This window comes from Hyaena hyaena, unplaced genomic scaffold, assembly GCF_003009895.1.
Source record: "Hyaena hyaena isolate Hyena2069 unplaced genomic scaffold, ASM300989v1 scaffold_1428, whole genome shotgun sequence".
Classification (NCBI taxonomy): domain Eukaryota; kingdom Metazoa; phylum Chordata; class Mammalia; order Carnivora; family Hyaenidae; genus Hyaena; species Hyaena hyaena.
The window spans coordinates 113518-125740 of record NW_024082051.1 but is presented as its reverse complement, the minus strand read 5'-3'; the positions used below and the strand labels follow the sequence as shown (position 1 = coordinate 125740).

At 38.1% G+C, this 12223-nt stretch overlaps 1 protein-coding gene across 1 annotated transcript in view; it reads right to left on the bottom strand.

Annotated features, from left to right (window-relative positions):
* PRKDC (protein kinase, DNA-activated, catalytic subunit) overlaps positions 1-12223 on the bottom strand; it is a 191052-nt gene that overhangs the window by 177696 nt on the left and 1133 nt on the right. Inside the window, exons 2-9 of the mRNA XM_039223651.1 lie at positions 11388-11464; positions 11202-11294; positions 9296-9370; positions 8432-8540; positions 7789-7901; positions 7600-7699; positions 512-567; positions 400-430 (exon numbers count right to left, since the gene is read on the bottom strand). Coding sequence (XP_039079582.1) covers positions 400-430; positions 512-567; positions 7600-7699; positions 7789-7901; positions 8432-8540; positions 9296-9370; positions 11202-11294; positions 11388-11464 — 654 coding nt within the window. The remainder of the gene's footprint in view (positions 1-399; positions 431-511; positions 568-7599; positions 7700-7788; positions 7902-8431; positions 8541-9295; positions 9371-11201; positions 11295-11387; positions 11465-12223) is intronic.

The following is a 12223-nucleotide window of genomic DNA, read 5'->3' as shown; positions in this document are numbered from 1 at the left end:
AAAAAAAAAAAAAAACTAAGACTGTTCATGAAGATCCACTATCTTTATAATAACTTACAGATCCTAATCACTGTTCTAATGCTGCCAACCTCCATTTGAATCAACAGGCCAGTGATCCCCAAACAAAGTTCAGAAGTAGGATCAGGGCTTATTTAAAGTCAGAATCAAACAATCTGGAACCCCTGAAAAGTGTTCTAAAGCAATTTTTTTACATCATGTAATCTAAGTGTGACCATCTAACTGGAGTTTGTATGCTAAACACAAAGTCTCTAAAAGCCTCCCTGTAAATAATTGCACGTGAAACATCACAGACATTACCACACTTACTTTCACTCATAGTTTAAGCAAATGTTTACTCAAGAATTCAATTTAATAATCTGTAATCACCCACAGTCTTACCTAAGGGTACAGCATATCTCTTCAGATCAATCTATTAAAAAAAAAAATTACCATCAATGTTTAACAATCACAAGTCTTAGTTATAGAAGAATTAGAGTAGTATTAGTCCTACCTGAGGACGAATTGCCTTTAATGTAAAATCAAAAATCTCCCTTGAAGTCTGGGGATCTGGGTAAAAACAGAAAGAAGCCTGTTACAAATCCCAACAGTATTATCTGACAAACCTCGCAAATGCTTTACAACCAACACGATTAAGGAATCGTGTCTGCTATCATTCATTTCAGCTGGTGAGCTGCAAGCTACGACTGCTACACTTATCACTGTAGTGAAAAAAGAAGAAAATGTGAACTAACAAAATGGGTTTCAATTCCAACTCATCACCTACAAGCTCTGTTAAGTAATCTCTCAGAGCCTCAGTCTTCTTATCTATAAAAAGGGACACTATACAGCTTCTTTGAGAGTTGTTTGGAAGATTACATAAGCCCAAACACATGACCATCCTCCTGGGACTTCCAGGCATTCCTTCAGCACACGGTATATGCCAAAGTACACATTACAAATATGAATAAAATATGATCTTTGACCTTAGTAAACTTATCACCCTAAAGAGAAAATTAAACAGGCGCACAAGTATAACCCAAGGCTCTTATCCTGACCTGATGGACATCACATTTAACTGTCTCCCACAAGGATTCACCTCTGCTGTCCAGACACCAGGCTTTACTTATCATTAAGCTCTCTGCCTTTGTAACAGTGACTTCCAAACCAGACAGGCTCAAAAATTGTTTGCTTTGATGGACGGGACTAATACATTTGAAAGCAGAGACCAAATGTGACAGAAAATAGAGGGAGAAGGGGTCAGAGAGGACTTAAAAGGACAAGAAACATAGAGATAGTTAAAAAGCTCCTCTGGGGCGCCTGGGTGGCTTAGTCGGTTAAGCGTCCGACTTTCGCTTAGGTCATGATCTCGCGGTTCGTGGGTTTGAGCCCCGCATCGGGCTCTGTGCTGACTGCCAGCTCAGAGCCTGGAGCCTGTTTCAGTCTGTGACTCCCTCTCTCTCTGACCCTCCCCTGCTCACGCTGTCTCTCTCTCTCTCCCAGAAATAAATAAAACATTAAAAAAAAAAAAAGCTCCTCTGGAATTCAATACAAGGAGAGATTTCTTCTGGCTGTGAGTATTCAAGACAGGATTTGCAGACACGGCAGCACTTGAGCTGGGCCTAAAAGAATGGGAACTAACTGTAAAAAAGGTCATTCTAATACCAAGTAACTATGTAAACAGAGGAGTGCAGACTCAAGGGTACCAGGCACGTGTCAGCGCACAGCTGGTCTAGAATGTGTAGACTCAGTTGAACACAGTGAGGCACAGGGATGGAAGGGCCTTAGCTCTGAGTGGTGGGAAGGGATACCACCTCCAGGGTCTGCCTCTCACTGTCCATTCTCCTGTGTCCACCTCTGATTTTAAGTTTATTTATTTATTTTGAGAGGGAGCAACTGAGTACAGAGGAAGGGCAGAGAGGGAGAGAGAGAATCCCAAGCAAGCTCCATGCTGTTAGCGCAGAGTCTGACTCAGGGCTTGAACTCAAACCATTCAGATCATGACCTGAGCAGGTATCAAGAGTCAGACACTCAACTGACTGACCTACCCAAGCGCAGCGCCCTTCCACCTCTGCTTTCTAGTGGACCACTCCCTCTACAAGTATGCTCTTGTATTTACTTTTCTGTTGCAGTAAAATATATGTTACAGTATTTACCATGCTAACTATATGTAAGTGTACAATTCCGTGGCATTAAATACATTCACATTGTTGTGTACTCACCACCATTATCTATAGCCAAAACGTTTTCATCATCCCCTACAGTGGGATGTATCCATTAAACACTGACACCGCCCCCACCCCCTAGGAACCTCAATTCTACTTCATGAACGTCCCTGTTCCTGCTGCCTCATATTCATACCTTTGTGACTGGCTTACCTCACTTAGTATAATGTCAAGTCCACATGTTGTAGCAAGGGGACAGTATTTCCTTCTTTTTTAAAGGCTGAGTGATATTCTGTTGTGTGTCTATACCGTATTTATTTATTCATTCATCTGTTGATAGACACTTGTGTTGTTTCTCCCTTTTTGGCTAGGAATATAAGTGTATGAACTCTAGTTATCTATTTGTAAAAATCCTCTCTGACCACCATGTCTCCATCAGCTATACTGTATTTCTTTGGTCTCTTCTGTTAAGATTTCTCTAACGGGTTTTATGCAGATAGCCTCCACTTCCTCCCTTCCATTCCGACCTTGTCTTCACCGTAACCCTCAAACTGCTCTGTCTAGCCTATCCTGACACTCAACTGAAGCTGCCCTTGTTGAGCTGGGCTAACTCTACAGCTCTGGTAGCTCTGCATTCAAACTCCTCCCAGGGCAAAGCCCCTTACATCCTTGACCTGCACCTACTCCCTAGGTAATCTGGCCCACACTCACTGCTTCACATATTACCTCTATGCTGAAGACTTTCAAATTTATATCTTGATGTTTAATTTCTCCTACAAGATTCAGTCTTACAGATACAATGCACACTTAACATCTGAGATGTTTGTCCAAAACAAAAGCCAGATTTTTGCCTGAAACCTATCCTCCCCCATCCCATCCAGCTTAATCACGACTGCAACACTTCAGTTGCTCACAACCATACTCAAGAGCAAAGTCTTTTAATACTATACTAAAACAAATCTCACATCCAATGGCAGCAGTCAAGTAGACCTTTCTAAAACATCAACTACTCATACCTATTCATTAGAGAAAAGACATGGCTTCCCATCCCATCTGGAATGAAATTCCAGCTCAGGAGCCCCTCATACACTGATCCCACATCTTGTGTCATCTCTCCCCCAAGCACTCTGTGTGTGCCACTGAGCTACAGACATGCCAACTCTCCTGAACCCCTCTGACCCTTGTGCGCTGGCCAGGCTTGAGGCCTGAGTACTTGCCGGTCCCTCTGCCTGGAAGGCTCTTTTGAGCTCTCTCCCAGCTGGCTCCTTGACATCCTATTGGCCTTAGCTTCTGGCTGTCTCCTCAAAAAGAACCAGCAAGCTGGGTACACCTTCCACCCTCTCCATACTCTTGATATTCCTATTCACTGTACCAAACCTGTTTGCATCATTGAACCTCGAAATCTGTAATAGCTTGTTCATGTCTATTAGTCCGTTTCCTCTACTAGACTGAGTTCATGATGGTAGGAACCTGGTAAATCTGATCACTATATCCAATAAACCTAATTACTCTTTAGATAGAAGGCACCCAGGAAACACATACCATATGAATGAAAACATTAGTATTATCATTTAGTTCTTTAAGTCACATGATCATTATACGACAGAAAAACAATAAATTACAGCCTCAGACGGAGGCTTAAATCCCAGTGCTGCCACTTACCAGTTATATACTCTCCTACTGCTGCTATAAGAAACTATCACAAAGTGAGTAGTTTTATTGTCAAATTAGTTTCCACATAACACCCAGTGCGCATCCCCACAAGTGCCCTCTTGAATGGAAAAATCTGTATCATAAAGTATTAATTCTAAATTTTGAGATCTAAAAAAAATAAAAATAAAATTAGCATATATGACTCCACTAAAAAAAAAAAAAAAAGTGAGTGGTTTTAAAAAGTACAAATTGGTTACTGTACAGTTCTGGAGATGAGAAGTCTGAAATGGGTCTCCCTGAGGTAAAATCAGGGTGTCAGCAGGGCTGTGTTCCTTTGGGGGCTTCAGGAGATCAGAATGAAGACATTTTGGGGAGCCATTACTCAGTTACCGCTTCAGTTATGTGACTTCAGGCAAGTAACTTGTCTTATTAGGTCTAACTTCCTAATTTAGGAAACAAAACATTATTACCTATCTTAGAGAGTTATTACTGGAATTTTCCTTGCAACTATTCTAGAATAGTCTTTAGCACATGGTAAATGAGCAATAGGTGCTGTTATTTTTCTTAAAGTGTATGTTTTCACTGAATATCAATTAATATACCAATCAAGTATACTGACAGTTCAGCAACATTACGTGCCCACAGCATCAAGTGGCAAAAATAAACATATGACCTGATAAATTAAAAATACTTCATAGGAAATGCTATAGTAAGAGAATATAGGGGTGCCTGGGTTAAGCATCTAACTTCAGCTCAGGTCATGATCTCATGGCTCACAAGTTTGAGCCCCATATCAGGCTCTGTACTGACAGATCAGAGCCTGGAGCCTGCTTCAGATTCTGTGTCTCCCTCTCTGTCTGCTCCTCCCCTGCTTGTGCACATGCGCTTTCTCTCTCTCTCTCTCTCAAAAATAAAAACATTAAAAAATTTATTTTTAAATAGGAGAATACAGGGGCACCTGGGTGGCTCAGTCGGTTAAGTGTCCGACTTCGGCTCAGGTCATGATCTCACGGTTCGTGGGTTCAAGCCCTACGTCGGGCTCTGTGCTGACAACCAGCTCAGAGCTTGGAGCCTGTTTCAGATTGTGTTTCCTTCTCTCTCTGACCCTCCCCAGCTCACGCTGTCTCCCTCTCTCTCAAAAGTAAATAAAAAAAAATTCTTTTTAATTTTTTTAAAAATAAATAAATAGGATAATATAGAAGCCAAAGGAAGCAACTCATCTCAAGGGCATCATAAGGGCTTCAAATGGGTGACTTGTGAGCAAGAACCTGATGAAGTTGGAAGCTGACGACAGGATATGGGACAAATGAGAGAGAAAATAAAGGAAGAGAAATCTCATAGAGCTACTAAAACATCCTTGGTAAGAAACAAAAAAAGGCTGAGTAAAAATATTAAGTTAAAACATGAGATCACTGTTTTTGTAGGTCAAAAATCGTTAGAGATTAAAATATAAAAACACTGGATATTGGAACTTCATGTTTGCAACCTAATAAAAGCAATTCTTCACAGGAGAAAGAAGAATTTGATAACTGTTATTAGGGTTAAAAGTTTTACAGGGCACCTGGGTGGCTCAGTCAGTTGGGCATCTAACTTCAGCTCAGGTCATGATTTCACGGTTCCTGGGTTCGAGCCCTGCGTCAGGCTTTGTGCAGACAGCTAGCTCAAAGCCTGGAGCCTGTGTCAGATTCTGTGTCTCCCTCTCTTTCTGACCCTCCCCTTCTCACGTTATCTCTCTCTCTCTCAAAAGTAAATAAAATGTTAAAATAAATAAATAAAATTTAAAGTTTTGCCTTTTAAAAAGAATCAAATTTCATAACGCACATAGTGCTGTCCAACCTAGATTATCCTCCAAATCTTTAAATAATATTTAAAATGTTATTGATAGCTATAAAAACAAGTATATTAAGCAGACTTTAAAGTTGATAGGGAAGTATCTGCATCCCAAGAATTACAATGCTGATGGAAGAAATTAAAGACCTAAATAAATGGAGAAATTATGTTCATGGATTGGAAAATTCAACACAGCAAAGATGTCAATTCTTTCCAGATTAATAAACAGATTTAAAGAAATGACCATCAAAATCCAAGCAAGGATTGTGACACACACTTATTCCAGAATTTACATGGAAGGACACAGCACTTACTAAAATGATTTTGAAAAAGAATAAAATGGGAGGACTTTACATTAAGGCTTTACATGAAGGCCACACAGTCAAAAAGACAGTGTGGGGTGCCTGGGTGGCTCAGTTGGTTGCATGGAAAATTTCGGCTCAGGTCTTGATCTCATGGTTTGAGATTGAATCCCACGTCAGACTCTGCTCTGACAGCACAGAGCCTCCTTGGGATTCTCTCTGTCTCCTCTCTTGCTGCTCTCACCCCCATGCCACACTATGAATGAATGAATGAATGAATGAATGAATGAATGACAGTGCGATTTGGGCAGGGGGATAGATACATAGACCAATGGCACAGACTCATCTGAGCCCAAGGACTTTTATGAAGGCACAAAAACAATTCAACAGTGAATTTGGCAATGATTTCATGGACATGATAAAAGCACAAGCAACAAAATAAAAACAGAGAAACTGGACTTCATCAAAATAATAAACTTTTACATATCAAAGGACACAAAGGCAACCCATAAAATGGGAGAAAATACTTGGAAATCACATATTTGGTAAGGAACTGATACACAGAATACATAAAGAATTTCTACAATTCTTGGGGCATCTGGGTGGCTTAGTCGGTTAAGCGTCCGACTTTCGCTTAGGTCATGATCTCACGGTTCGTGGGTTCGAGCCCCGCGTCGGGCTCTGTGCTGACTGCCAGCTCAGAGCCTGGAGCCTGTTTCAGTCTGTAACTCCCTCTCTCTCTGACCCTCCCCTGCTCACGCTGTCTCTCTCTCTCTCCTAGAAATAAGTAAAACATTAAAAAAAAAATTAAAAAAAAAAAAAAAAAAGAATTTCTACAATTCAACAACAAAAAGTCAAATGATCCAATTAAAAAATGAGCAAAGAAGTTAAACACATATCTCTCCAAAGAAAATATATAGTCAGGAAGGACATGAAAAGCCATTCACCATTACCAATCATAAGGGAAATGCAAATGAAAACCACAATGATATCACCTCACACCCATTGTGAAGGTTATTATCAAAAACAGAAAATATCAAGTACTGGCAAAAATATGAAGTAACTAGAAGCCTGGTGGGAATATAAAATAGTTGCAGCTGCTGTGAAAAACCATATGACAAAAAATTAAACAGAATTACAATGATTCAGAAATTCCAAAAAAAAAAAAAAGAAAGCAGGGACTCCAACAGATATGGGCATACCCATTTTCCAGCAGCATTAATCACAACAGTCAAAAAGTAGTGGTTTTGGCATGGAAATGGGGAAGAGAGGTAGCTATGGCTACGAAAGGGTAGCAGGAAGGCTTCTTGCTGTGACAGCCTGTTCAGTACCTTCAATGTGATGGTACATACACAAATGTACACGATAAAACTGCCTAGAACAAAATACACACACAGAAAGATATGCACCTAACTAAAACTACTGAAATGTGAGTAAGGTTGTTAGACTTATCAATGTCAATATCCTGGTTGTGCTAATTTGTACTAGTTATAAAAGTAGAGAGTGGGTAAAGGACAAATGGAATCTGTATTATTTCTCACAGCTGCCTGTGAATCCACAATTGGTTTAAAGTTCAAAAAAACCCAGGGAAACCATTTTAGAATTTTAATTTTTGAACTAAGAAAGGAAAATCAAGTGAAGTTAAACAATACCTTCCTCCATGGATTTAGTAAAGTTGCACATGAGTGAAGACAATCCCTTCAGACACCCTGCCAGAACAGGCAGCTTGGGCTCTCTTAGCGCTGATGTCATCTAAGAAGGAGAATTTTTAAAAAGATACCATTAAAAGAGAAAAACACAATCAAATCTATGGAATCAGAATAGCATAAAGTTTGTCATACCTGGGTCTTAAGTTCACCCAAAAAAGCCCGGAACAGGTTTTCTGAATTGTTTATCATCTCACTAGGATGAACTTCACCTAATACGCCTAGGAGCTCATATATTTTTTCTAAAACTGAAAAATAAATTTTAGATAAAGACCTAAAATTACACTTACATAAATTAAAACAAAAATGTATGAATAACAAAATGAGAAGATATTTAGTTCAAAAATAATTTCATAATAAGACATAAAAAAAAAGTTTTATGTACTGGAATCTTCCCTGATAAATTTTATGCCAAGCTACTATTTTAAGTTACACTTGACATGTGTTGTCAGTGTTTAATGAAATTAAAGAAATTATTTCATGGGGCACCTGGCTGGCTCAGTCAGTACAGCATGCAACTCTTAATCTCCAGGTCATGAGTTCAAGCCCCAAATTGGGTGTGGAATCTACTTAAAAAAGAAATCATTTGGTAAAGATTAAACTTTTATAAGCATAAGTCTTCATGTGTTTCTGTTTGTTACCATTTGGGTTTGTTTGGGCCAAAAGGATTCATCTGTGAAACATATAAATGCTTTCGTTGAGAAACCCTAATTTTTACATTAATTTTTTAACATTAATTTGTCAAAATATTTAAAAATAAAATTTATATGCATCTCACCTGTATCCTGTATTCTTGTTTTTGATGCAAGTTCTCCATAGAATTTGCTAAATAATTCTCCAATTCCAAATTCATCCATGAGTCTCGAACTTCTTAAAGTCCGAAGTAACTAAAATAATACAAATTAGCACTGTCTAATAGGAAAATAATGGCAAGGTTTCCTCTACTGCACTGTTTCTACACAACAAAGCTCCAAAATCATGTGTGTCTGGGGACTTTCTTGGCCTCTCAGGACACCTATCTAGCCTGACTGATTATTTGGGAAGAGGTGGGTGATAGAAGAACACAAGGGTTACAAAGAGGAAGAGGGTGTAGACTTAATTTTATCTTCCCAAGAAACCAATAATATGGTTAGAACCATTCTCTCAGAGGCACTTAAGGCAAGGACTAACAAGACCTAAATTCTAAAATAGAGACTGCAAAAAAAGAGATACATCTGAGAGGAAATAAATGAGACTGACACCCAAGAGGCACTTAAATACGATGTATAGGCTCACTTTCATGTAAGGTTTAGGAAAGAACTCAGAACAACTAATGATGCAAATTCTAGCAACTTTTCGTAGCATTAGGTTTTAAGAGTCAGAGTAATGAGAGTTAACAGAATAGCAATAAATTCCTTGCTTACTTTTCCTCTTAATTTCCCTCACAACTGAAATCCTTCCTGTGCTTTCCAGAAGAGTCTGAGAGCAAAGGGCCAAGGAATTACCAGATGATAGTTGGAAAATCTTGTCCATACATCAATGTGACCAAAGCCTAGCCTCCAACATCTCTCACCCAAACACAATTTAAAACTCCAATTTTCTGCCTTATAAGTTATATATACACATAATATGAAACACACATACTTAGAAATAATATAATTACCTTAATAAGAAGATCCAGGGCTGAGATTCTACATTTAGCAGCTTTATCTTTTGTGTAAACACTAGTGCAAGTATTCTAGGTTTTAAAAAGAAACATACCAAAATCATCGATAACATCCTAGTTCTTAGAAAACTTCACAAGAGCTAAAACTACACTTCTGAGAGGAGCAGTACCAACATACAACATACTATAATTTGGCAGTTATTTAAAATATAATATTAGATTGGGGGGCCTGGGTGGCTCAGTCGGTTAAGCATCCAACTTCGGCTCAGGTCATGATCTCACAGTTGGAGCGTTTAAGCCCCACGTTAGGCTCTGTGCTGACAGCTCAGAGACTGGAGCCTGCTTCAGATTCTGTGTCTCCCTCTCTCTCTGCCCCCTCCCCCCCTGCTCACACTCTCTCTCTCTCTCTCTCAAAAATAAATATTAAAAAAAATTTAATATAATATTAGAGTATATAAACATACAGATTAAAAGTTACTAAAGATATTTATGCAGTTTGCTATGGTACGATGTCAACAATAATAACAAAAACACAAAGTAAATGGACACCTCTGCAGATTAAAAAAAAAGTTACACTTCCTTGCATACCTCCCATAACACTTGTCATGTCAAAAAAGCAAGCATGAAAAACTTAAGTTAACTAATGCAATCCAGATAATGGTTCGGACTCCACAAAATGACAACTCAGCCTCACGTTTTGTGAGGCACTCTGGCCAGCAGGCACTCTGGTCAGAGGGTGACTTTCTTAACTTCCAAGTCTCATTTATAAGCTAGAGTGATTAAAAGTACCTAACTCAGAGAGTTTTGGTAAAATTAAGTAAGACAAACTGTACATTAAGGAACTTTGTAAACTATGAAGCAATGCTGCATGTTAGTTATTTCTATTACTGAGGCAATTTTTCAAAACACAGTGACTCTTGAATAGCACAGGCTTGATTTTCTTTGATAAATATGGTACAGTACGGTAAATTTATTTTCTCTTACGATTTTCTTAATAGTATTTTTTCTCTCTTACTCAATTTTAAGAATGCAATATACAAGACACGGAGCAGACAAAATATGTGTCAATCAACTATTTATGTTTATTGGTAAAGCTTCCAGTCAACAGTAGGCTTATGGTAGTTAAGTTTTGGGGAAGTCAAAAGGCAAATACATGGATTTTCAACTGCATGAAGCAGGCTCGGGGAGGAGTCAATGCCTGGAAGCCTCCGTTATTCAAGGGTCAACTGTGTTAGATTCTAAACCAGAAAGACTAGAAATCTATTAAAAAAAAAAAGAAAGACTGATTACTTTATATATTAGAGTTAATTGTGATTAATTAAAAAAACCCTCTTATAAATTACCCCCAGATTGAATACATCAAATCTTAGAATATCCAAGAACTAGAAGCAATTCAGGACCAACTTACCTTGAGATATGGCACTTGGTGAAAGTATAAACAAGTCTGAGAAAGAACAACTTAATTTATGATTGCTAGCTCCATAGCAACTTATAAGAAAACCTGAGGAAGGCAGGTTGGAAGAAAATTGGAGGCACAAGAAAGGCAAACTTTTCAGACTAGGGCCAAAAGGAACACATGAACTACATGAAATATGAATCTTACTCAGCAGGAAAATTCTGTAAAATTGTTTCTTAAAGTGTTTTGAAATCTACCCACAATTCAAAAAACCAAATTTACTATGTATGACTTTTTATGAGACATTATTTATCCTATATGCAGCGAAGTAGTTTTTGATATAGGCCTTAGCTTATTAAATCTAAAAAGAAAAACCCACTTCATTTCTAACACAATCAAGCACAATAAGTAAACTCCTCGATGAAAAAGGCAAGAATAAAACACAAATGCAAGTTTAACTTACACCATAAATTACAATCGATGCTGGTATATGTTTTTTCTCCTTACCTTAATATCAAGAGAATAAGGTGTGATCTTCTGTCCAATTTTTTCTAAGAAAGCATATAAAAATTTTAAGACTTCTTCTCTACAATCACGAAACTGTAACAAAAATACAGTAAATATGGGTAAGAAGAAGAGTCACTCAACATTTAGGAATATACAAGAAAAGGAAAATAAAACTCTTCAACTTACTTCATCAATGTTAAGTGATTTCCGAACAAATAGAAGCAAACCGAAATCTTTGGAAAAAACTAAGGAAGTCTGTAATGCTGGACAAAATAAATAAATAAGGTAAGAGAATTGGCAAAAACCACTCCATAAACCCACCCTAAATGGGTTGCATATTTCTCAATTCAGCCTTATAAGCAACTAAACATTAACTTAAGGCTGCTGTACTTAAACAAGGAAAATAGGAAATTCTAGATGATATTCCATTGAGATGACACAGGCAGAATTATGGCTCCAAAGATACTTGAGTCCTAATCCCGATGTCACACCTGTGAATATAGTAACTTTATGTGGCTAAAGGAAATTAAGATTGCAAATGGAATTTAAGTTGCCCATGGTTGACTTTAAAGGGGGGAAATTATTTTGTATTACCCATGGGCCCAATATAATCACATGGGTCCTTAACAGTGTTGGAGAAAGGAAGAAGAGAGTTGGAAAGAGGGGAGCAGGAGAAAAGAAAGATTTCAAGCACAGGAATTACTGGACCCATGGTTGCTGGCTTTGAAGATAGAAGCCAGGATCCAAGAAATGTGGGTGGTTTCTACAAACCAGGTACATCAGTAAGGAAAAAGGGACTTAGTCCTATAATTGCAAGAACAGGATTCCGCCAACTAGAATGAAAAAGGAAATGAATTCTACACATGAGCCTTTGGAAAGGAAAAGTGACTCCGCCTGATGACTTGGTTTTAGTTTGGTGAGACCCATGTTAGGCTTCTAACTACAGAACTATAAGATTAACAAACCTAAACCACTAAGCTTGTATTTGTTACTACAACAACAACAGAAAACTAACACACTCC